Source organism: Dreissena polymorpha, chromosome 5 (assembly GCF_020536995.1).
Source record: "Dreissena polymorpha isolate Duluth1 chromosome 5, UMN_Dpol_1.0, whole genome shotgun sequence".
NCBI lineage: Eukaryota > Metazoa > Mollusca > Bivalvia > Myida > Dreissenidae > Dreissena > Dreissena polymorpha.
In genome coordinates this window covers 52375619-52401699 of record NC_068359.1, presented here as the reverse complement: position 1 = coordinate 52401699, position 26081 = coordinate 52375619, and the positions used below count along the sequence as shown (strand labels likewise).

Here is a 26081-nt window from a genome sequence, read left to right as displayed (position 1 = left end):
AGCACATTTATAAAGCTCAGTTCATTTCAGCAGCGTGGCTCATTTGATTTATAATATCCTATATATTTAAACAAGAGATGAGTTTGTTAGAAACACAATGCCCCCTATTGCGCCGCTTTGATTTTTTTTTTCAATATATCATTTGGCAGGTTTAGAAATTATCTCCCTCTTAAAGCTTATTTCTTCCCTTGGATTGTATTTTTTTTACTTTTGACCTTGAAGGATGACCTTAAACTTGACCTTTCTGCACTCAAAATGTGCAGCTCCAAATATCAAGTTGCTATCTTCAATATTGCAAAAGTTATGGCCAATGTTAAAGTTTTCGGACGGACTGACAGACGGACGTACGGACAGACAGTTCAAATGCTATATGCAACCCTACCGGGGGAATAAAAGAACAAAAATTTGAACTGTAATTCTCACAATGAATAAAATCATTGATATGTATGTGTTTTGACATGCTATCAGTTGTAAAGCCATGCATTTATTATATTAAATTATAAGACAACACAAATCTCACCTGAGATAAAGTCATTGATGGCCGTGCATATGTTTAACTCAGCCAGCAGTTTGTGTGTCTCACAGTGGTACAAGGCCATGTTGGGCTGGCCCCTGAAGGAGGTCCACACCCCCACCCCCGCCTTCACCAGCTGGTTGAAGTGTAGAGGGCGGTGGCTAGCGATCACAGACAGCTGATGGTCAATCTTGGACTGTCAAAAAGCAATTATGATACACAGTTATTGAATATTGGAGTGTTGACAACCAAGTATGATAGAGTAGAAGACAATCGCTAGTAATCACTGACTGATGGTCAATCTTGGCCTGTTGAAAACCAAGCATGAAATTCATTTATTCAATTGGCAAAAAACATCTAATAAAAGTTGTTTCAAAACCGTATAAGCAAATTTGGATTGCAATTACGGCATGTGGCATCTGATAATTTTACAATAAAAACAATATGTTTTTACAAAATTAATATAAACTATGCCTGGTGTAATCATCAATTTAATATTAGCAAGTAATTAAGGGATCTTTTACATATCCAACAGAAGCTGTAGATAACTGAGGAAACTAAGAGACTTGCACTGATTGACATTTTTGTTATGAAAGACTTACATGAAAATGTAGTTATCAAATAGTAACAAAGCCTTGTAGTTATCAAAGACTTACAATGTAAGTTACATTGACAGTGTAGTTATCAAAGTATTACATTAACACTGTAGTTTACAAAGTCTTACATTAACACTGTAGTTATCAAAGTCACATATTGACAGGATAGTTATTAAAGTCTTACATTAACACTGTAGCTATCAAAGTCTTACATTAACACTGTACTTATATAAGACTTTTATTGACACTGTAGTTATATAAGTTTTACATTGACAGTGTAGTTATCAAAGACAAACATTGACAGCATAGTTATCAAAGACTTACATTGACAGTGTAGTTATCAAAGTCCATGGTGACAATCCTGTCTCCACATGCAGCCCACAGCTTGTCCCCCACACATATCATGGAGTTCACAGGGTCCATTCCCATCAGCACTCGGCTCACCTCACTCCAAATACCATCTGTACAGAAAACAATTGAGCTACATTCAGGGAAAATTGGTTTAATGCATGTGCCTAAAGTGTAGTTCCAAAATAGCCTTGGCTGTTCCTACAGGCCTATCAGGGATGACTGTCGACTGCACAGGCTGTTCCTACAGGCCTACCAGGGATGACTGTCAACTGCACAGGCTGTTCCTACAGGCCTATCAGGGATGACTGTCGACTGCACAGGCTGTTCCTACAGGCCTATCAGGGATGACTGTCGACTGCACAGGCTGTTCCTACAGGCCTATCAGGGATGTCTGTCGACTGCACAGGCTGTTCCTACAGGCCTACCAGGGATGACTGTCAACTGCACAGGCTGTTCCTACAGGCCTATCAGGGATGACTGTCGACTGCACAGGCTGTTCCTACAGGCCTATCAGGGATGACTGTCGACTGCACAGGCTGTTCCTACAGGCCTATCAGGGATGACTGTCGACTGCACAGGCTGTTCCTACAGGCCTATCAGGGATGACTGTCGACTGCACAGGCTGTTCCTACAGGCCTATCAGGGATGACTGTTGACTGCACAGGCTGTTCCTACAGGCGTATCAGGGATGACTGTCAACTGCACAGGCTGTTCCTACAGGCGTATCAGGGATGACTGTCGACTGCACAGGCTGTTCCTACAGGCCTATCAGGGATGTCTATCGACTGCACAGGCTGTTCCTACAGGCCTATCAGGGATGACTGTCGACTGCACAGGCTGTTCCTATAGGCCTATCAGGGATGACTGTCGACTGCACAGGCTGTTCCTACAGGCCTATCAGGGATGACTGTTGACTGCACAGGCTGTTCCTACAGGCCTATCAGGGATGACTGTCGACTGCACAGGCTGTTCCTACAGGCCTATCAGGGATGACTGTCGACTTCACAGGCTATTCTGGGGCAACACTTTATGCACATGTGAGCAAGGCTCAATCAATAAAGAAATGGCTAGCTCATATTTTATCAAATGCTATAAATTGTTTTCCTTCAAATATTATAGGGGCCTTTTCACGTTTTCGGTAAATTGACAAAATAAATAAAAAATCTGTGAAAAGAGACCTTTAATGATTGATGTATGTTTACTCAGCACTTAGCAATTGCTATCAGTATGCGCTATAACTGTATGAAGTTCTATGTGAATCCTTTCAATAGTAATGGTGTTATGATTTGAACAAGAAGCTTGATGGAACTAATGAAAGAGCCTTACTTTTGGAACAAACATTACATAAACTAAACCATATTGAAAGTCTGTTCAAAGGGCTAATAACTCATGAATGTGTGTATTATGGGGGTGAAAAAGTGTCTTACTAGATTCAAAATTTGAAGGTTTCATTTCCAACCCTAAGATTCTAGTTGAGCAGCAAAATGCATAAAACCAGAGTAACTCGCAGTCTGTTCAGGTTTTAAGCATTTAAGTCATTTTCTCATTACTTCTGAGTGAAAAAGGGATAAACAACTTGTCAAAACCCCTTACCATCATCTCTGAAGTAGACAATCACCACACCACTCCTGTTGCCACAGAAGACATGGTCGTCAACGTACTTCATGGCTATGACCACACAGCCTACGTCAAACACGTGCACAGGCTTGCGGTGCTGGTCTGACTCCTTCAGGCTGAACACTTGGATTCTGATGAGAAATAGAAATTGAAGTTTTGCCAGTTCTTTAATACAGTGTACTTTTTCATCATTTTGGGAATGGAGCCGGGTCCTTTTGGATTGGGAAAAATTAGGTTATTTTGGCTTGATTTAGGAGTGTTGCCGCCTTTTGATTTACAAATCTTTAAAAATTAAGAATAACACTAAAATGCACTTACTTTGACTCCTCAGTGCTGGTCCACACAGTGTCCTCAGCAAAGGCTGTCGGATGGTCCTTGACTATCGCAAAGCCAGGGACTCCCTCTGCAGTCACCACATCACACTTGGTGGCCTGATATAAATAAAATAAGCCTTGCTCTGTGAAAACGGGGCTTAATGAATTTGCAAAAGGGTTGTGCCTGATAAGTCTTTGTGGTCCACAAAGCCTCATCAGGGACAGCACATTCTGCCTAAAATCAAATTTCACTTAGAGTCTTTCTTTAAACAAAAAAAAAAAACAGCAAAAAGGGTTGTCCCTTATTAGCCTATGCTAATCTGGAACGACACTTTGAGCACATGCATTTAGCCCCTATTTCCCAGATTGTGGCTCAAATATTATGTGATGATTATTTGAATGCCCATCTTTGATGAAGGCCGCATATACCAGTCACACTCTGACAACTCTATGAGGACTCTACGACTGCTGGCTTGGTGGTGTGCAGGGAGACAACTCTTACCTGAAAGTACTCTATGACTGCTGGCTTGGTGGTGTGCAGGGAGACAACTCTTACCTGAAAGGACTCTATGAGTGCTGGCTTGGTGGTGTGCAGGGAGACAACTCTTACCTGAAAGGAAGCTATGACTGCTGGCTTGGTGGTGTGCAGGGAGACAACTCTTACCTGAAAGTACTCTATGACTGCTGGCTAGGTGGTGTGCAGGGAACAACTCTTACCTGAAAGTACTCTATGACTGCTGGCTTGGTGGTGTGCAGGGAGTCAACTCATATCTGAAAGGACTCCATGAGTGCTGGCTTGGTGGTGTGCAGGGAGACAACTCTTACCTGAAAGGAAGCTATGACTGCTGGCTTGATGGTGTGCATGAAAACAACTCTTATCTGAAATGACTATATGACTTCTGGCTTGGTGGTGTACTGGGAGACAACTCTTACCTGAAAGGAATCTATGAGTGCAGGTTTGGTGGTGTGCAGGGAGACAACTCTTACCTGAAAGGACTCGATGAGTGCTGGCTTGGTGGTGTGCAGGGTGACAACTCTTACCTTAAAGGAATCTATGAGTGCAGGCTTGGTGGTGTGCAGGGAGACAACTCTTACCTGAAAGGAATCTATAAGTGCAGGCTTGGTGGTGTGCAGGGAGATAACTCTTACCTGAAAGGAATCTATGAGTGCTGGCTTGGTGGTGTGCAGGGAGACAACTCTTACCTGAAAAGACTCGATGAGTGCTGGCTTGGTGGTGTGCAGCGTGACAACTCTTACCTGAAAGGACTTGATGAGTGCTGTCTTGGTGGTGTGCAGGGAGACAACTCTTACCTGAAAGGACTCTTATGATTGCTGTCTTGATGGTGCTCAGGGAGACAACCCTTACCTGAAAGGACTCTATGAGTGCTGGCTTGGTAGTGTGCAGGGAGACAACTCTTACCTGAAAGGAATCTATGACTGCTGGCTTGGTGGTGTGCAGGGAGACAACTCTTACCTGAAAGGACTTGATGAGTGCTGGCTTGGTGGTGTGCAGGGAGACAACTCTTACCTGAAAGGAATCTTATGATTGCTGTCTTGATGGTGCTCAGGGAGACAACCCTTACCTGAAAGGACTCTATGAGTGCTGGCTTGGTAGTGTGCAGGGAGACAACTCTTACTGAATGGACGCTATGATTGCTTGCTTGTTGGTGTGCAGGGAGACAACTCTCACCTGAAAGGACTCGATGAGTGCTGGCTTAGTGGTGTGCAGCGAGACAACTCTTATATGTAAGGACTCTATAAGTGCTGGCTTGGTGGTGTGCAGGAAGACAACTTTTACCTGAAAGGACTTGATGAGTGCTGGCTTGGTGGTGTGCAGGGAGACAACTCTTACCTGAAAGGACTCGATGAGTGTTGGCTGGGTGGTGTGCAGGGAGACAACTCTTACCTAAAAGGACTCGATGAGTGCTGGCTTGGTGGTGTGCAGGGAGACAACTCTTACCTGAAAGGACTCTATGGGTGCTGGCTTGGTGGTGTGCAGGGAGACAACTCTTACCTGAAAGGACTCTATGAGTGCTGGATTGGTGGTGTGCAGGGAGACAACTCTTACCTGAAAGGACTCAATGAGTGTTGGCTTGGTGGTGTGCAGGGAGACAACTCTTACCTGAAAGGACTCGATGAGTGCTGGCTTGGTGGTGTGCAGGGAGACAACTCTTACCTGAAAGGACTCGATGAGTGTTTGCTTGGTGGTGTGCAGGGAGACAACTCTTACCTGAAAGGACTCGATGAGTGCTGGATTGGTGGTGTGCAGGGAGATAACTCTTACCTGAAAGGACTCGATGAGTGCTGGCTTAGTGGTGTGCTGGGAGACAACTCTTACCTGAAAGGACTCGATGAGTGCTGGCTTGGTGGTGTGCAGGGAAACCACCGAGACCTGGCCCTGGTCTGGAGATGAGGACCACAACCAGAGATGTTCCACAGAGCCCTCCTTCTGTGTGGGGAAGTACACACGCACTCCACACTTGATCTGCAAAAAGATAGCATGATTTATTATTTACAGAGAATTCGTAATGTGGAAAAAAGTACAGCTGCAGCCCACACTAAATCTACAAGTATATTCACAAAATATTGTTGATTACACACTTGATCTATGAGTATTATTGAAGAAGTTTGTTGAATGTACACACTTGATATACTATGGTTGTTAAAGAAGTTTGTGGACTGTACACACTTAATCTATGAGGGTTGTGGTATGAGTTAGTGGTATGAGTTAGTGGACTGTGTACACTTGATCAATGGGGGTTGTCACACACATTCTTAGACTGAACACACTTGATCTATCAGGGTTGTCACAGAAATTTGTGGACTTTACAAACTTGATCTATGAGGGTTGTCACAGAAATGTGTGGACTGTTGATAACTTATCTAAGAGGGTTGTCAGAGACGTTTGTGGACTTGTCTTATGGTATGAAAGATGTTTTACTAAAACAATAAAGAATGTGAGAGTACATTATTTATTATATATATTAAATAAATAAATAAATAAATATATATATTATCCAATAAGTTATTGAAGATAATAAAGCGTGCCACCCCCATATATTAATTAATGAGCCAATGCAACTTCCGAAGTGGCACTCAGGCCCAGATGTTCAGGAAGCTGATTAGGTTTTATAAGTTTTTTCAACACATTTCACAATATTTCAAAAATCGGGCAAATAAATTAATGCATCTCAAAAAGAGGTGGTGCGCGTGAACTGATCGGAACCATTTTCAAACTCAGCTGAGATATTATTGCGACAAATGTTCTGACAAAGTTTCTTGAAGATTTGACAAAAAATGTGACTTCTAGTGTGACTTCTAGAGTGTTAACAAGCTTTTTCTGTAATTTGGTCTAGTGACCTAGTTTATGACCTCCTGAGACCCAGTTTCGAACTCGACCAAGATATCAATGGAAAAAATATCTTGACCACGTTTCATGAATCAGAAATAAATGTGGCCTCTAGAGTGTTAACAAGGCAAAATATTGACGAAGGACAACGCACTACGGACAAAAGGTGATCACAAAAGCTCACTATGAGCATGACGTTCTCAAGTGAGTGAAAAAATATAAACCCAGTTGATTGATGTTGGTATTTATGAATGATAAAAAATTATATCAAAGATAGCGAATGCCTGTTTCTGCCCAGTTCTTAACAGGATCACTGGGTGTTGTAAATCAATGACAGGGTGTTGCACCAGAGTTTGTCGCTTTTCCCATTATTAGATATTATTTATCATATATGTATAGATACTGAACAGAAATACACATGAAGAATGGAAATGAAATTAAAACATAAGAGTCAACAGGCCACACACAAATCATCCGTACATGTTTGAAATATTTATATGCCCATTATTCAAACAGACCTGATTTGGAAGGTTTTTGGACATTATTATTTTGATAAAATTGTTGAAACTATCGTATATCATCACACTCATGCCTTATAAGTAGCTCAATATAGTGAAATGATTTTTATTAAATTAATTAAAACTGGTATTTATCATGTAATTGTTGAAAACACATTAAAAAACTATCATTGACTTACCATTACAATATTGCATAATATCTTCATTAAAGATAGTTCTGGTCAAAATAAAATTCTAATTCAACTAGTTAACGCGGTAACGATTCTTTTACTGCCCGCGAACTGACCTTGATTCTTTTTGGAATTGAATGCACTGCATTAAAGTGAGGTAATGATTACACTGCTGAAACAACGGCTTGTTTAAAGCTTTACACTTTAAAATGTTTAATGGTCAATTTAAATAAACAATTAAAAATATTTTGTTCAAAACAAATATCAGGATAGGGAACAACAATATCTAAATGATTGTAAAAACGAGTGCATAGAATGCAATATGGACGTAATTACTAAATAAGTGCAAACACTCTGCCACTGACAATCTCCTTAATATAAAGGGACAAACACAAACTGCATTGATGTCAAGAGTTTAGTGTCATGGTTCAAACAGAAATCTCAAGACCTAAATTCAAGCACTTTTCACTGACTTTTTAAGGCCAAATTTTCATTTTTAAGGCCGAGAACCGTACGTTAGTTTCCTTTAAAAAAATGCATTTTCAAGCCAGATTAACACAGTATACATGTATATCATTTAATTGCTCAAACACATTAAACTTATTTCACAATAACTCATACATGTTATTTATAGTCATTACATACACATACATGTTATCCATCCTTAACTCAATGAGTCTCACATATGTATTTACTTTTAAAAGTTATTACAAACAAACACATAGTCTCTTTCTATGCTCACATCAAACAGACTAGTTCATTTTATTTAAACAGAAGTCAGTTACTATAACATTTTGTATTTCACAGGGCTGTTGTTGTTTATGTCTGTTTTAGATTCATCAGTTTTAACAATAGTACCTTCCTGTTTCGCCAAAAAACACATTGCAGGAACCCTGTTTGCTTCTCAATTTCATGTTTTCTTTGTGGGTTTCCCCTTTATCGTGGCTTTTCAAAGCGCTTTCCCCCATTCCCCCGACACCATTGGTCTTCATATAGACCAAACATTGTGCTTTTCGAATGTCATTTGTTTTCTGTACCCAGGAATATTCATAAGTTTCGCGCAAAACATAACGATTAACGTCATTTTGACAACTTGTTTATGACCAGAAAATAGCGCCATGAATATTCATATTTAAAGAATGTTGACGTATCGTATAAGTTGTAATTATTTAAGCATTTTTCTGCATTTCATCGGTGTTAATGACCAGAAAGTAGCACCAGGAATATTCAGTTAACCACTCTGGCTTGAAACGACACTTCCCCATCGCTTCATTTTTACTCGCGAAAATTGATTACAATGGAGAACCTCTGACTTAGTACACATAATCTGTGAAGTGTACACTTAACGTTTCGAACCCAATAGTGTACGAAACTTATATTTCGTACTCAACTTTTTGCGCGAAGGAATTTATGATAATTTTCGTAATATTTCCCTTAAGAACGATTAAAATTCATGGCGATGATAAAAGTAATTTTGAACAGAAATAAACATTTTCAAGGCTTTTTTACATGAAATAAGCACTTTTCAAGCACTTTTTCAAGGCCAACCTTAGTTCAAGGGCTTTTCAAGCCTAGGACTCGTTTTCAAGCACTTTTCAAGCCCTGTGCGAACCCTGAGTGTGAAACTGTTCTATCCCTCAAGCCTTTACTTTGAGATGACATTGTTATATACTGAACATGCAGTTAACATCAAACAATACTACTTACCTTGGTAAAAGTTCGCTGCATGTCTATTGTCATGTGTTTGATGAGCAATGCTGGCTGGATGGAGATGGAACCTTCTCTGTCCTTACGGTACCAGCTGGGGATATTCACAATGTCTGAAATGGAGACAGAAAGTGTGAATATTGATTGGGAATATTATCAATGTGTAGACAGAAAGTGTGAAAATTGATTGTGAATATTATCAATGCCTGAAATGGAGAAAAAAGAGTGAACATTTTTGGGGATGTTTATGATCATGTTTGAAATGTGGACAGAAAGTTTGAAAATTAATGATATCTTCACAATGTCTTAAATTTTGACAATATCATGGATGAAGATTGTGGAGGATGTTCACAATTTCTGGAATAGAAACAGAAAGTATAAATACTGTAAGGGATGTTAATAATGTCTGAAATAAAGACAAACAGTGTTTGCAATGTCTGGTATTGAAACATTATGTTTTAATATTGATGGGGAAGTCTGCAAATGTTGCATATAGATGAATAAAAGGTGAAAAATGCTGTGGATGTTCACTATGATTGTAAAAGAGAAACAAAGTGTGAACATGGCTAGGGATGTGCATTATGGACAAAGATAGTGAGAACAGTGCTAAGGATTTTTACTCTGTTTGAACTTCAGACATATGAACATTGATGGGCATTTTCAAAGTGTCTGAAATAGACGCCAAAAGTGGGTAAGATTATTAATACAAAATGCTCAAAAATAAGAAGGAAATAAGATAAAAAAGTGTGAACATCGATGGTGATTTTCACAATGTCTGAACTGGACACGAATGTAGGGACGATTGTTGATGATGATACATAATGAGCAAGAAATAAGGCAGAAAGTGTTACTATCACTATAGTGCAAATATTCTGAAATAGAAACTGAAAGTAAGAACACCCCTTTGGTGTGTTGATAATGTATGGAATTGTAGAATGATGAGTAAAAATTGCAACAGTATGTCAGAATGTGAGGAACAAAATAAGAAGATTTTCAAGTATGTGTTCTCAATTTATACCATAATAACTAAAGGTTTAAATATATTTGTGCTTTGTTCTGGAAAACACAGCTTTATGCATGTGCCTGAAGTGTCCTCCCTGATAAGCCCAGGCAGACTGATAAGCCTAGGCAGGCTGATAAGCCCAGGCAGACTGATAAGCCCAGGCAGACTGATAAGCCCAGGCAGACTGATAAGCCTAGGCAGGCTGATAAGCCTAGGCAGGCTGATAATCCCAGGCAGACTGATAAGCCCAGGCAGACTGATAAGCCCAGGCAGACTGATAAGCCCAGGCAGGCTGATAAGCCCAGGCAGGCTGATAAGCCTAGGCAGGCTGATAAGCCTAGGCAGACTGATAAGCCTAGGCAGGCTGATAAGCCCAGGCAGGCTGATAAGCCTAGGCAGGCTGATAAGCCTAGGCAGGCTTTCGCATAGGCTAGATTAAACTTTTCTTTTGAGGAAACATCCTTAAAACAAAAATATTCATTAAAGCTAAAAGTGTCATCCCTGATTAGCCAGTGTTGAATGCACATGCTTATGTGGGAAGACACTCAATGCACATGTATGAAGCCTTGTTTTTCCACAGCGCAGTTCAACTAATGTAGAATGGATTAAATACATTTCAATGAAATTAAAAATAAAATAAAAGGAAAATATTGTGTTTTGCACAATGCTTCCTAAGCATGCTGTATTGTTATGATCATGCACACATAACAATTTTTCACTTTAAACTATTGACAAATATACAGATTGTACACATTTTCAAAAAGGACTTGTCCTGAAGTATACATTTATAATGACCAGAGTTGATTTAGAAAGGGACTTGGTTACAGATTTTCTTGTTTTTTAAAAACCTCATTTAATACATTTAATTCCAAATCTATCATGTATTAATAGTCTTAATTAAATCCAATAGAAAGAAAAAACTTATATCAAATATTTTGCCTGCCTTGGAATTTAAACCTTGGACCTATGGAAGCAAAAGCTAATGAGCTAGGGCAACACTTTACCATAATCATGAGCTAGGACAACACTTTACCATAAGAATGAGCTAGGACAACACTTTACCATATCAATGAGCTAGGACAACACTTTACCATAATAATGAGCTAGGACAACACTTTACCATAATAATGAGCTAGGACAACACTTTACCATAATAATGAGCTAGGACAACACTTTACATAATAATGAGCTAGGACAACACTTTACCATAAGAATGAGCTAGGACAACACTTTACCATAAGAATGAGCTAGGACAACACTTTACCATAAGAATGAGCTAGGACAACACTTTACCATAAGAATGAGCTAGGACAACACTTTACCATAATAATGAGCTAGGACAACACTTTACCATAATAATGAGCTAGGACAACACTTTACCATAATAATGAGCTAGGACAACACTTTACCATAATAATGAGCTAGGACAACACTTAACCATAATAATGAGCTAGGACAACACTTTACCATAATAATGAGCTAGGACAACACTTTACCATAATAATGAGCTAAGACAACACTTTACCATAATAATGAGCTAGGACAACACTTTACCATAATAATGAGCTAGGACAACACTTTACATAATAATGAGCTAGGACAACACTTTACCATAATAATGAGCTAGGACAACACTTTACCATAATAATAAGCTAGGACAACACTTTACCATAATAATGAGCTAGGACAACTCTTTACCATAATAATGAGCTAGGACAACACTTTACATAATAATGAGCTGGGACAACACTTTACCATAATCATTAACCCTTTACCACTTAGAGACGAATTTTAACGCATGTTTAATTCCTCAGAAAGTTAAATTTAATTTAAGACCTTTTTTTACTAGATTCAAGTTTTAAAGGCTTTGTTTCCAATCCTTAGACACTGATGAGCAGCAAACAGCATAAACTCTGAAAAGACTGCAAGTTACTGGCAGGCTGTTCTGGTTTTATGTTGTTTGCAAAATCCATTTTCATTTTGCTTCTTATGGGGGAAAGGGTTAAGCCCAATGTTCCCAAAACAAGGCTCGTATATGATCTTCAACTCTACATACCCAGGGCATGCTTTGCCATCAGAAAGTCTATACACCATTCCTGCTTCACTGCAGCATTGGCAGCCGTAAAAACATACTTCTTCTTCCTGTAAAATATTTGTTTAAGGGCACCAGTAAATATAATATTATTTTGCTGTAAAACATTGAAATACGTGATTATACAGACCAGAGATAAGATCAGAATGATGAAACTTTGTCTGTGACCTAACACTATAACCCAAAATACATTGTGACCTAACACTATAACCCAAAATACATTGTGACCTAACACTATAACCCAAAATACATGTGTGAAGTTTCAACTTAATACCCAATGTAGAAACATTGAAATGTTACATGTTTAACCATGTACCACTTAGATGCGTATTTTTACATATGAAGTCCCTTAGAAAGTTTAATTTAATTAAAGACCTTTCTTACTAGATTCAAATTTTAAAGGCTTCATTTCCAACCCTTAGATACTGATGAGCAGCAAACAGCATTAAACCTGAACAGACTGCTAGTTACTTGCAGGCTGTTATGGTTTCATACTGTTTGCATATAGCCATTTTCACTTTGCTTTTGAGAGGGAAAGGGTTAATCAATTTCTAAGCCAAATAACTTTTGAAGAGGATTGTCAAGATATCCTTTCTAAGGCCATTCTCCCCCTTCCTCTGATTCAATAAGAGAAGTTTTTAGTGACTGGCATAAAGTATGTGCAATGCGTCTTGGTAAACAATCCAACCCAAGAAAAATTTAACTTTCTAAGGGACTCCAAATGCATAAAAATACAAATACAGAGGTAACTGGTTAAACCAGCGATCCTCAGATTTGTATTCAAGCTCTTTACCAACTGACCCAGCCTGCCCGAAATATTCTAATAACAATGGTTAGTTAAGTTTAAACCTATTTATTTTTGCTTGATTGCATCAAAAACCTTAAGCTTAGTGAAACGCTCTCAAGTCTGTTTCTTGGGTAGAATCTGTACTTAGGTGTCTTTGGGGGAGATCTAAAGGCTACCACAGTCTGGATTGAACCCAAGACCTTCTGCTTGCAAGGCGGACGGCACATCCCAACCTATATATTTCTGGTAACAATGGATACCTGTGTGTGTCCATGATGATGATGGCGCTGGAGTTAAGCATCTGTAGCTGGTAGTCCTTGCCTTGAATCTGGTTCTGTAGACTGATCAGCACCCTGTTGATGTGGTCCTCTGAGAAACCCTACATGGGAAATGGGAAAACCAACTTTAATGCATGTGCTTAAAGTGTCATCCCTATGAGCCTGTGCAATCCAATCAGAGAAATCCTGAGAATGACACAAATAAAGATTATCTATGTCAATGTTTCAAGTTGAGGGGCTGTGAAATTCTGTCCTCAAACAAAAGGCTGAATGAGAAATATGCAATTCAACGAATTATGGTGGTCCAAGCTCTGGATCTCTTAATGAGGGCCCGCCAGCAGGTGATGTGATCCACGTAGACATCCTCTGCCCAGGTTTAACCCTTTCGGCTATGTGCAAACAGCATAAAACCAAAACAGCCTGCGAGTAACTCGCAGGCTGTTTTGGTTTTATTTATGCTGTTTGCTGCTCAGCGTATCTAAGGGTTGGAATTGAAGCCTTAAAAACTTGAATCTAGTAAAAAGGTCTTTAATTAAACTTAACTTTCTAAGGGACTACAAATGCATAAAAATACGTATCTATAAAGGGATAATCTAAGCCTTGAGTGTCCAGCGCCACCTGTTTTGGAGCTTACTCATTATGCATGCCGTTTTGCTGATAATAATAACAGAACACACAGTTACATAATCACGGTTTAAAAAAAAGAATGTGAACAGTTTCCAGAATTTAACACAGCCATGCTGAACCAAATGCTAGGGTTTATACAAACATGTGTTTTATTTCAACAATGCACACATGCCACATGAAGTCTTAACCTGTTGATGGTAAAAATATATTATATTTCAGCCTTTCTCTAGGAACATTTGGATTAATGCATGCGCCTAAAGTGTTGTCCCAAGGAATACACATTCTGCTTTTATTAAAAAAAAACTTTGGTTAAAAGCAGTCTCTTCTAAAAAAATATATTTTAGGCTGAAAGTGCTGTCCCTGATTGGTCTGCTTAGGACAACACTTAACACTCTTAAGGCTCCATTTTTCTAAAGGTTTACATTTGCATCTGCACTGCAAACATAAATTAAACAATCTGAGTTTCTTCATTCACTGTAACTTGCTCTGGAATAACTAAACTTATGCATGTGCAAAAAGGATTGTTCCAGATTGGTCAGGCACTACACTTTCCACTTTTAATGAATTTTTCGTTAAAATGAGGTATCTTCTTAACAAAAATCCAGTTTAGGTTGAAAGTTTTGTCCCTGATTAGCCTGTGTGGACTGCACAGGCTAATCTAGGACAACACTTACAGCACATGCATGAAGCACAGTTTTCTCAATACAAGGCTTGATTACGATCTCAAATGCGATATGAACGCATGCTGCAATCCATGCCAACGATGTCAGGAGTGATGTTTTTCTCCTTAACTTGTATCGCATCAGCAAATCATGGGGTTAATTATATGAAATGATAAACAACTCTTTATTATGGGATGAATGTGCAAGATTAAAGTAAATTCCTTCTTTCACAGTACCTCGTGTTGTATGCGTAGAGTGGAGTGGAGCTGGTGTATCTTTGCTAGTACAGTAAGGTCATGCATCATGTCTGTCAGTTGCTCAGCAACACTGTACGGGTCATCATCTAGCCCATCTGTGGCTGAACAGTAACAAAGATAAGTTTCAAAGTGTTTGACAAGCCGGGCCTTTTTTTATATCTTTGTGAAGCTGCCTTGGCGCACTAATTTAGTGAAAATATGAGTTTGCAAACTTTTCAAAGTGTTTACAAATGAGTCGCAAACTGGTTTAAATTGTGAAAATTTGAGTTGCAAACTTCTTTAATTGGGAAAATTTAGTCTAGTTTCTCAAATTTGCTAAAATCAGCAATTTTCTTGGAGGTAAAAAGAGAATCAAAAGGTTTTGGTAAAATAAAAAAATGTTTTAATAGTTTGATTACCTAAACTTTCCATTACATCAACTGTAATATATGTTTGTATAATGTCTAATGCAGTCATTGTCATGCTAGCATTTTGTAAACAATTTGATGGACATTATCATTTACCTGCCAAATGACCTTACTATATATCAAAAGATTTGGAGATCAAATTGCTTTAGCAACTATAAACAGATCAGATACATTTGTGTTCCTTTTTGACAAAATATACGCCTGCTTGGTAGTTTTTAACACAAAATGATATTGGATTCCATGTTTTAACAGAGCCTTTATATTGTATTTACAGTTTAGTGTAACTGATATTGGTATGTAACCTACCTGTTTTTGGTGAGGATATTGTGACTCCTGGAGGCTTCATGTCCATCTTTGACAGCATGTTGGGCGTTATGGCAGACGACGTCAGCTCCAGATGCTCCAGCCTTTGCTGCCATTTAAAGGTCATTCGCTTCTCAGAGTTGTGACCTTCGACTTCCCTGTAACCATGGAAACTAATGGGTCAACAGTTGAGTGTGACAATTATGTATTTCAAATAGTCATGCTTACAGGATACAGCCGTTTAGTTAATTTAAAACTATTTTTGTATGCCTATTTACATCAAACCCCTAGAGCATATGTAGTTGTATGCCTATTTACATCAAACCCCTAGAGCATATGTAGTTGTATGCCTATTTACATCAAACCCCTAGAGCATATGTAGTTGTATGCCTATTTACATCAAACCCCTAGAGCATATGTAGTTGTATGCCTATTTACATCAAACCCCTAGAGCATATGTAGTTGTATGCCTATTTACATCAAACCCCTAGAGCATATGTAGATGTATGCCTATTTACATCAAACCCCTAGAGCATATGTAGTTGTATGCCTATTTACATCAAACCCCCTAGAGCATATGTAGTTGTATGCCTATTTACATCAAACCCCTAGAGCATATGTAGTTGTATGCCTATTTACATCAAACCCCTAGAGCATATGTAGTTGTATGCCTATTTACATCAAACCCCTAGAGCATATGTAGTTGTATGCCTATTTACATCAAACCCCCTAGAGCATATGTAGCCATTTATGGGTGAGATTCCTAGGACGAATCAGCACAAAGTGTCTTTGGAAACATCCTCAGAAGACTCCTCAAGCGGGAGTTGAACCTGACAACACCCAATAATAAGGTAGGGACCATATCACAAAAGTCTGACACTTCTCTGGGAAAATGGGGCTTAATCCACAAGTGTAAACACAAGTCCTGTGCACTGTGTACATGCTTATAAGGGACTCAACTTAAAGGAACATTACTTTTGTATTCAAAATCAACAAAAGTTTCGCACAATTGATCGTAAAATAAACTTAACCAATTAAAAATCAGTGTTCCTTATGGCAAATACCGAAATTTCAACGTCAGATGTGGTCTGGTAAAATAGATGTTTGTAGATACAAAATGCTCGTTTTTATTATTGTTTTGCATATCTTTTCATACGACACATGAACACTTCAATTGTGTTCGTGTGTAATATGAATAAATATATTTGGGGGAAGTAATTGTGGTCACAAATAAATAAAAACGAGCATTTTGTATCTACAAAAATCTATGTAATCATACCACATCTAGCGTTGAAATTTTGGCTATTGCTATAAGGAACACTGATTGTTAAGGTGTTAACTTTATTTTACGAAATACTTAACGAAATTTTCGTTGATTTTGAGGGCTATAGAGACTTTAAGGCTTTTATGGTATGTTTTGTTGTTTAAAGGAGGTCTAATCTAAGGCCAAATCCCTGAGTAGGCTATGGGGACTTCACATGCTAATAAGAGACAAAACTGTATGAACATGCATTAAGCATGGGGACTTCACATGCTAATAAGAGACAAAACTGTATGAACATGCATTAAGCATGGGGACTTCACATGCTAATAAGAGACAAAACTGTATGAACATGTATTAAGCATGGGGACTTCACATGCTAATAAGAGACAAAACTGTATGAACATGTATTAAGCATGGGGACTTCACATGCTAATAAGAGACAAAACTGTATGAACATGCATTAAGCATGGGGACTTCACATGCTAATAAGAGACAAAACTGTATGAACATGCATTAAGCATGGGGACTTCACATGCTAATAAGAGACAAAACTGTATGAACATGCATTAAGCATGGGGACTTCACATGCTAATAAGAGACAAAATTGTATGAACATGTATTAAGCATGGGGACTTCACATGCTAATAAGAGACAAAACTGTATGAACATGTATTAAGCATGGGGACTTCACATGCTAATAAGAGACAAAACTGTATGAACATGCATTAAGCATGGGGACTTCACATGCTAATAAGAGACAAAACTGTATGAACATGCATTAAGCATGGGGACTTCACATGCTAATAAGAGACAAAACTGTATGAACATGTATTAAGCATGGGGACTTCACATGCTAATAAGAGACAAAACTGTATGAACATGCATTAAGCATGGGGACTTCACATGCTAATAAGAGACAAAACTGTATGAACATGTATTAAGCATGGGGACTTCACATGCTAATAAGAGACAAAACTGTATGAACATGCATTAAGCATGGGGACTTCACATGCTAATAAGAGACAAAACTGTATGAACATGCATTAAGCATGGGGACTTCACATGCTAATAAGAGACAAAACTGTATGAACATGTATTAAGCATGGGGACTTCACATGCTAATAAGAGACAAAACTGTATGAACATGCATTAAGCATGGGGACTTCACATGCTAATAAGAGACAAAACTGTATGAACATGCATTAAGCATGGGGACTTCACATGCTAATAAGAGACAAAACTGTATGAACATGTATTAAGCATGGGGACTTCACATGCTAATAAGAGACAAAACTGTATGAACATGCATTAAGCATGGGGACTTCACATGCTAATAAGAGACAAAACTGTATGAACATGTATTAAGCATGGGGACTTCACATGCTAATAAGAGACAAAACTGTATGAACATGTATTAAGCATGGGGACTTCACATGCTAATAAGAGACAAAACTGTATGAACATGTATTAAGCATGGGGACTTCACATGCTAATAAGAGACAAAACTGTATGAACATGCATTAAGCATGGGGACTTCACATGCTAATAAGAGACAAAACTGTATGAACATGTATTAAGCATGGGGACTTCACATGCTAATAAGAGACAAAACTGTATGAACATGTATTAAGCATGGGGACTTCACATGCTAATAAGAGACAAAACTGTATGAACATGCATTAAGCATGGGGACCTCACATGCTAATAAGAGACAAAACTGTATGAACATGTATTAAGCATGGGGACTTCACATGCTAATAAGAGACAAAACTGTATGAACATGCATTAAGCCCGATTTCTCCAGCTTGAGGCTCATATAACAAAATGTGAATGCCAACTCACTTTCAATGCATATTGCTAAACAATCGACACACACTGATTTATATTCCAGTTATACAGAATTCAGAGTTACCTTGTTTCAGTTGCAGCTGTCACTGATTCCCCAACGTACCCTTTTTTAAACAGATGCATAGCTTTGACCATGAGTGCTTTAGTCTAACATTGAACTTTGACTTTTATGTATCACTTGATCATGAAAATAGTGATGTGGTTCTTGCCCTTATTTGATAAAAGTAGCAATTTCTGAATACTTCGTACTAAAAAAAAAAAAAAAATTGTTGAATTGATATCCTCTGTTGTATAAATTCTGTTAATTAATTTGTGCAAATTGATTAACAGGGCAATAACTGTAAATAAAGAAGCAAATTTGTTGAATTGTTATCCCCCGCCAAATAAACTTTGTTTATGGATTTGGTGGAAATTCCTTGATTTTCAGTTTAATCATTAAAAGTAGGGAAATCATTAATGGGTAATAATTATGTGTAATTGTTTTTATGAATTGCAATTCTCCTCATTGATATCTTTACACCCATGAAGTTTAATGTTCAAATCTTGTAGCATATCTGAGATATAGCATTGAAAAGTTATATCATATAAAAACAGCAAAAGACAATAACTCTTAGTTAAGAAAGTGCAGGGTTATGCTTCTTGTTCATAGCACTTCTTCCAATTGATTTCTACACACCCATAAAGTTTAATGTTAACATGTTGTATCATATCTGAGATATAGCCCTTAAAAGTTGCATCATACAAAAAACATGGGCAATAACTCTTATTAAATAATGTGTAGGGTTATGGTTCTTGTGCCTGGCACTTATCTTAATTGATATCTATACACCTTTGAAGTTTCATGTTGGTATCTTATATAGTTTCTGAGATATAGCACTTAAAAGTTTTGTGACAGACAGACGGACAGACTGACAAGCCCAATCTATATCCCTCTCCCTTTGGCAGAGGATAAAAAGTGTAGGTTATTTTATTTAAAAAAAAACAAAGAGCAACAATTCTTATCTAAGCAAGTATAGTGTTATTTTTCTTGTGCATGGCACTCCTTCTCTACGATATCAATACATCGATGAAGTTTCATGCTGAAATCTCATTATGTTTCTGCGATATAGCCCTGAAAAGTTGGTGACAGACAGGCATCATACAAAAGCAACAACGGGCGAGAAATCTTATATAAGAAAGTGTAGGTTATTGTTTTCATGCATTGCAATTCTCCTCATTGATATCTAACCACCAATTAAGTTTCATGCAGAAATCTCTGACATGTAACCCTGAAAAGCTTGTGATAGACAGAAGGACAGATTGACAGACGGACAACGCTGAAACTACATCCTTCTGCCTTTGGATAGAGATTAAAAAGTGTGCAAAGCCAACCTAAAAAGGGATGTATTTTTAAGTATGACCATGACTTTGAACATTTGTTGAAAGTAATTTTTTTTAAATCAATAATACTTGATAAATTTCTTCCACATAATTTGAAAGCATATAAACCAACCTGTTCAACACATGCACTGATATGATCCTGTCATTCATTAGGAACAACCGTCTGTCTTTGTTTTTGCCTTGAACTGCACTCTACAAAAGATTAACTAGACTATTTATAAAAAAACTAGACAATTTATAGAAGAACTAAACTGACTTTTGCAGCCAACAAAGATATTTGACATGCCTTGATATATCTAAGAGTGTTATAAAGTGCCTATATCTGAGTCTTTGTTCATGTTAAATTAGCCCGCGTTTTCATTCAGTCGCCATGTACACAGTTAAAATGCATAACAATTTATTACAGGAGTGGGATATTTCATTAATTTACATAGGATGGTTGGAGCTGCGGTCTGGCAAAATGGGGCCTAATTCATGAGCATTAAGTCATCCACGATAAGCCTGTGCTGTTTACACAGGCTTATCTGGGAGGACACTTTCCACTTTAAAGGAAGTTTCTTGTTAACGAAGTTTCTTCTAAACAAAAATCAATTTTTAGTGGAAAGTGTCATCCCTTATTAGCCTGTTTGCAATGCACAGGCTGATCTGTGACGGCACTTTAGACACATACATTAAACCCAGTTTTCCCAGTACTAGGGTCATTAAGTCATTTCGTACTACACTTTATATAATAATGATTACAGATTAAGTTGACCGTTCTGCCCGAACACTGCTCATGGTATAAAATCAGCTCATATTATAAAATCAGCTCATGTTATAAAATCAGCTCATGGTATAAAATCAGCTCATGGTCTAAAAAAATCAGCTCATGGTATACAATCAGCTCATATTATAAAATCAGCTCATGGCATAAAATCAGCTAATGGTATACAATCAGCTCATGGTTTAAAATCAGCTCATGGTATAAAATCAATACCTGAGAGAGTTGTTCCATGTCATCCTGCCGAATGAGGTACACATTCCTGCCGCCCTCCTGCGCACCCTTCGCCATGGTGGCCATAATTTGCTGGCCGTGGTACAGCTGCTCGCTCTGTCTCTTGGACTCGTTGAGCTCGTGCGTTACATTCTCTATGCAGGTGAACGCTTCCTGGAGGAGTTCCCTGTCATGGTGGTCTCGGGGGGTGTGCTTGAGCAAATCCTGGGCATGCCATAAAGTGAATATAAGCCTTTACCCATATAAATGCATTTTGATGCATTTGAAGTCCTTTAGAAAATCAAATGTAATTTGAGTCCTTTCTTAATATATTCAATTTTTAAAGGCTTAATTTCCAACCCTAAGATACTGATGAGTAGCAAATAGCATAAAACCTGAACAGGCTGCGAGTTACTCACAGGCTGTTCTGGTTGCATACTGGTTGCAAAAGCCATTTACACTTTGCTTCTGATGGGGAAAGGGATAAGGTTAGTGTTGATTTTTTTGCATGGCTTAGAAACCTATTTATTTTTAGTTTCTTTAAATTATTCTGTAGACCATTTACTCAACTGCTCAAGTTAGTCTAGTTCTAGATAAACCAGGCTGTGTGCATGTTCATACAGTGACAGCCCAGATAAACCTGTGAGTTCTGCACAGGCTTATCAAGAAAGCACTTTTTGCTTTAAGGGAATTTTCATGTAAAGCAACCATGGTTTTCCTGCGGACAGTGCTTGAGCAAATCCTTTGCATTACAAGTAGAGAATATATTACGGTAAGTGGTGAATACAGTTAATTTTGTAGCATGGTTTAGAAAACCTTAATAACGATCCAATAGCCTTCAATTTCTCATAAAGTCTGGGGGTTTTTTTAACTCATAAAGTCTGGGGTTTTTTTTAAGATGAATAACTTTTTCGTATGCAATAAAGTTTGCAGGTACGTTTTTTAGCAAATCCTTGCCATGGAGAATACAAAATATTTGGTTAGTGTTGATAACAGGGTACGTATTCACCAACCTAATATTAGACTTAAGAATGAAGAATATAGTTAGAACCAATAAAACGTGTCCAGGCTGGTTTGAATATATGCAGGATAAAAACTTGAACAATTTCATTAATAGTTTGTTCTAAATAATTAATTAATTAGTTAAAAGTCTAAAGCAAGCCTCGCTCTAGGAAAACAGGGCAAAGTGCATGTTTAAAAAACTGTAGATTAGCCTGTGCAGTCCACACAGGCTAATAAGGAATGACATTTGCCACTTTTACAGACAAGACAAAGCTGATAAGCCTGTGCGAACTGAACAAGCTAATCTGGGATAAAACACTGTACACATTCATTAAACCAAATTTTTCGCAGAACGAGTCTCAAATGATGCTAACTGCGTTTGTTGAGACTAGATCACATGAATTTACAACTATATCAAATGAACTTACAACTCTATCAAATGATTTTACAACTAAATAAAATGAACTTACAACTAGATCAAATGAATTTACTACGAGATCAAATAAACTTACAACTCTATCAAATGAACTTACAACTATCTCAGATGAATTTACAACTAGATCAAATGAACTTATGACTAGATCAAATGAACTTACAACTAGATCATACCGTATCAAATTAACTTACAACTATCTCAAATGGATTTACAACTTGATTAAACTTACAACTCTTTCAAATGAACTTACAACTTGATCAAATGAATTAACAACTAGATCAATTAAACTTACAAATAGATCAAATGAACATACAACTAAATCAAATGAATTTTCAAATAGATCAAATGAACGTAGAACTGGATCAAATCAACTTTTAACTTAATCAAATGAACTTACACCTAGATCAAATGAACTTACATAAAAGATCAAATGAATTTACAACTACCGGTAGATCAAATGAACTTACAACTAGAATAAATGAACTTACAACAAACTAGATCAAATGAACTTACAACTAGATCAAATGAATTTACAACTAGATCAAATGAACTTACAACTAGATCAAATGAACTTACAATAAGATTTAATGAATTTACAACTAGATCAAATGAACTAACAACAAGATCAATGAACTTACAACTAGATTAAATTAACTTATAAATAGATCAAATGAATTTACAACTAGATAAAATAAATTTACAACAAACAACTAGATCAAATAAATTAACAACTAGATCAAATAAACTAACAACTAGATCAAATGAACTAAAAACTAGATTAAATGAATTTACAGCTAGATCAAATGAACTGACAACAACATCAAATGAACTAACAGCTAGATCAAATTAACTTACCACTAGATCAAATGAATTTACAACTAGATCAAATGAATTTATAACTAGATCAAATGAACTGACAACTAGATCAAATGAACTGACAACTAGATCCAATGAACTGACAACTATATCAAATGAACTGACAACTAGATCAAATGATCTTACAACTAAATCAAATGAATTTACAACAAGAACAAATGAACTTACAGCTAGATCAAATGAACTTACAACTAGACCAAATGAACTTACAACTAGATCAAATGAACTGAAAACTAGATCAAATGAACTTACAACTAGACCAAATGAACTTACAACTAAACCAAATGAACTTACAACTAGATCAAATGAACTGAAAACTTTATCAAATGAACTTACAACTAGAAATGGCGCGGCAGAGGCCGACGCGTATCCCCACGCCGAATGTTTGACCTAGGTGTGCCCCAGGGTTGGTAATGGGGCCATGCATAGCTGAGATTGACCGTATTGTCATAAGAGAAGTTCATCATCAATTAGAAGTGAATTGGTGTAGAAATGAAGAAGTTATAGTAAAAGGCAATTTTGGGTGGGTGTGACATATGTGGGCAGGGCGCCCCAGGGTTGGTAATTGTGCCATGCATAGTTGAGATTGACCGTATTGTCATAAGAGAAGTTCAGTATCAATTTGAAGTGAATCGGTGTAGAAATGAAGAAATTATAGTAAAAGGCAATTTTGGGCGGGTGTGGTCTATGTGGGCGGGGCCCCAGGGTTGGTAATGGGGCCATGCATAGTTGAGATTGACCGTATTGTCATAAGAGAGGTTCAGTATCAATTTGAAGTGAATCGGTGTAAAAATGAAGAAATTATAGTAAAAGGCAATTTTGGGTGGGTGTGGTCTATGTGGGCGGGGCGCCCCAGGGTTGGTAATGGGGCCATGCATAGTTGAGATTGACTGTATTGTCATAAGAGAAGTTCAATATCAATTTGAAGTGAATCGGTGTAGAAATGAAGAAATTATAGTAAAGGCAATTTTGGGTGGGTGTGGTCTATGTGGGCGGGGCCCCAGGGTTGGTTATGGGGCCATGCATAGTTGAGATTGACCCTAATGTCATAAGAGAAGTTCAGTATCAATTTGAAGTGAATCCGTGTAGAAATGAAAAAATTATAGTAAATGGAATTTTTTGGTGGGTGTGGCCTATGTGGGCGGGCGCCCCAGGGTTGGGATTGGGGCCATGCATAGTTGAGATTGACCCTAATGTCATAACAAAAGTTCAGTATCAATTTGAAGTGAATCCGTGTAGAAATGAAAAAATTATAGTAAATGGAAATTTTTGGTGGGTGTGGCCTATGTGGGCGGGGCGCCCCAGGGTTGGGAATGGGGCCATGCATGGTTGAGATTGACCGTATTGTCATAAGAGAGGTCCAGTATCAATTTGAAGTGAATCGGTGTAGAAATAAAGAAGTAAATGTAAAATAACCTAAAAAAATGAGTGATAATTTCTGACGCGGCCCCACCCCAACCGCTATAACTTTTGACCCAGGGGTCAGATCAAAATTCCAAATAGTGCAGGGTCGCACATATGCTCATAGCTACCATGTGTGTAAGTTTCAAGGTTCTAGTGCTTTTAGTGTAGGAGGAGATAGTGGCCAGGACGGACGGACAGACAGACAGACAGACAGACAGACAGACGGACGGACGGACGGACGGCGGAGATAACCACAATATCCCCACCTTTTTTTCAAAAAGCGTGGGGATAACTAGACCAAATGGACTTACAACTAGATCAAATGAACTAACAACTAGATAAAAAGAACTTACAACTAGACCAAATGAACTTACAACTAGACCAAATGAACTTACAACTAGACCAAATGAACTGAAAACTTGATCAAATGAACATACAACTAGACAAAATGGACTTACAACTAGATCAAATGAACTAACAACTAGATAAAAAGAACTTGCAACTAGATCAAATGAGGTTGCAATAAGACAAAGCTTGAAAGAGATAATTATCCCTTGAGGTTTGAAACCTATTTATTTCATTTATATGGGCTACGCTCTGTGAAAAAGCACAGGCTAATCAGGGATGACACTTTCCGCTTTTATGATATATTTCTTTTAAATAAAGTCTTTTCTTAGCAAAACTCAAGTTTAGGTGGAAAAAGTTGTCCCTGATTTTGCTGTGCAGATTGCACTGTCTTATCTGGAACAACACTTTATGCACATGCATTAAAAAAACCTTTTCACAGAGCACATGTATAATATAATCATCACATATTTTCATTATGTAAAAATATTGTTGTTAATGGTTGAACAATATAATGTTCAGTGCATACTACCTTTAATAATACTACTATACATAATTTATCATATATATATTAATCACAACCGTTTACAAAATAGATAATTTTCATATTTTTTTTACCATACATGTTCAGTGGATCTTACTTTAATGATCATAATGAACTGAGGAAACCTCTGGACTGGTTTCAACATCAGACCTGACAGGGACAGTCGGTCCTTTTGGTTCATCTGCATTCTCTGTGAAACAGTCAAACATAACATTAAGCTTTTAAACCTCTACTGAACATTGTGTAATATCAACATATTTTTTTTTAATTTCATATAACCCAAACAGTCTATGAGTATTTGCATAATACTTTTCTATTTACGATTAAACAAGACATTTGTTGTACTATTCATATTCATAACTTTAAATGCGCCTGTGGTGTAGAAGTAAACTTTAGGCTAATGCACCAAAATGGGTTTGATTCCCGCAAAAGGCATACTATTTATGTCAACATTTTT

The 26081-nt window shown here is 37.5% G+C and overlaps 1 protein-coding gene across 1 annotated transcript in view; it reads right to left on the bottom strand.

The window, feature by feature from the left end:
- LOC127831224 (uncharacterized) overlaps window positions 1–26081 on the bottom strand; it is a 76770-nt gene that overhangs the window by 6297 nt on the left and 44392 nt on the right. Inside the window, exons 9-21 of the mRNA XM_052356210.1 lie at window positions 25722–25814; window positions 21021–21242; window positions 20157–20236; window positions 15556–15710; window positions 14822–14943; window positions 13279–13397; window positions 12196–12281; window positions 9137–9249; window positions 5731–5877; window positions 3397–3509; window positions 3055–3209; window positions 1435–1571; window positions 521–710 (exon numbers count right to left, since the gene is read on the bottom strand). Coding sequence (XP_052212170.1) covers window positions 521–710; window positions 1435–1571; window positions 3055–3209; window positions 3397–3509; window positions 5731–5877; window positions 9137–9249; window positions 12196–12281; window positions 13279–13397; window positions 14822–14943; window positions 15556–15710; window positions 20157–20236; window positions 21021–21242; window positions 25722–25814 — 1732 coding nt within the window. The remainder of the gene's footprint in view (window positions 1–520; window positions 711–1434; window positions 1572–3054; window positions 3210–3396; window positions 3510–5730; window positions 5878–9136; window positions 9250–12195; window positions 12282–13278; window positions 13398–14821; window positions 14944–15555; window positions 15711–20156; window positions 20237–21020; window positions 21243–25721; window positions 25815–26081) is intronic.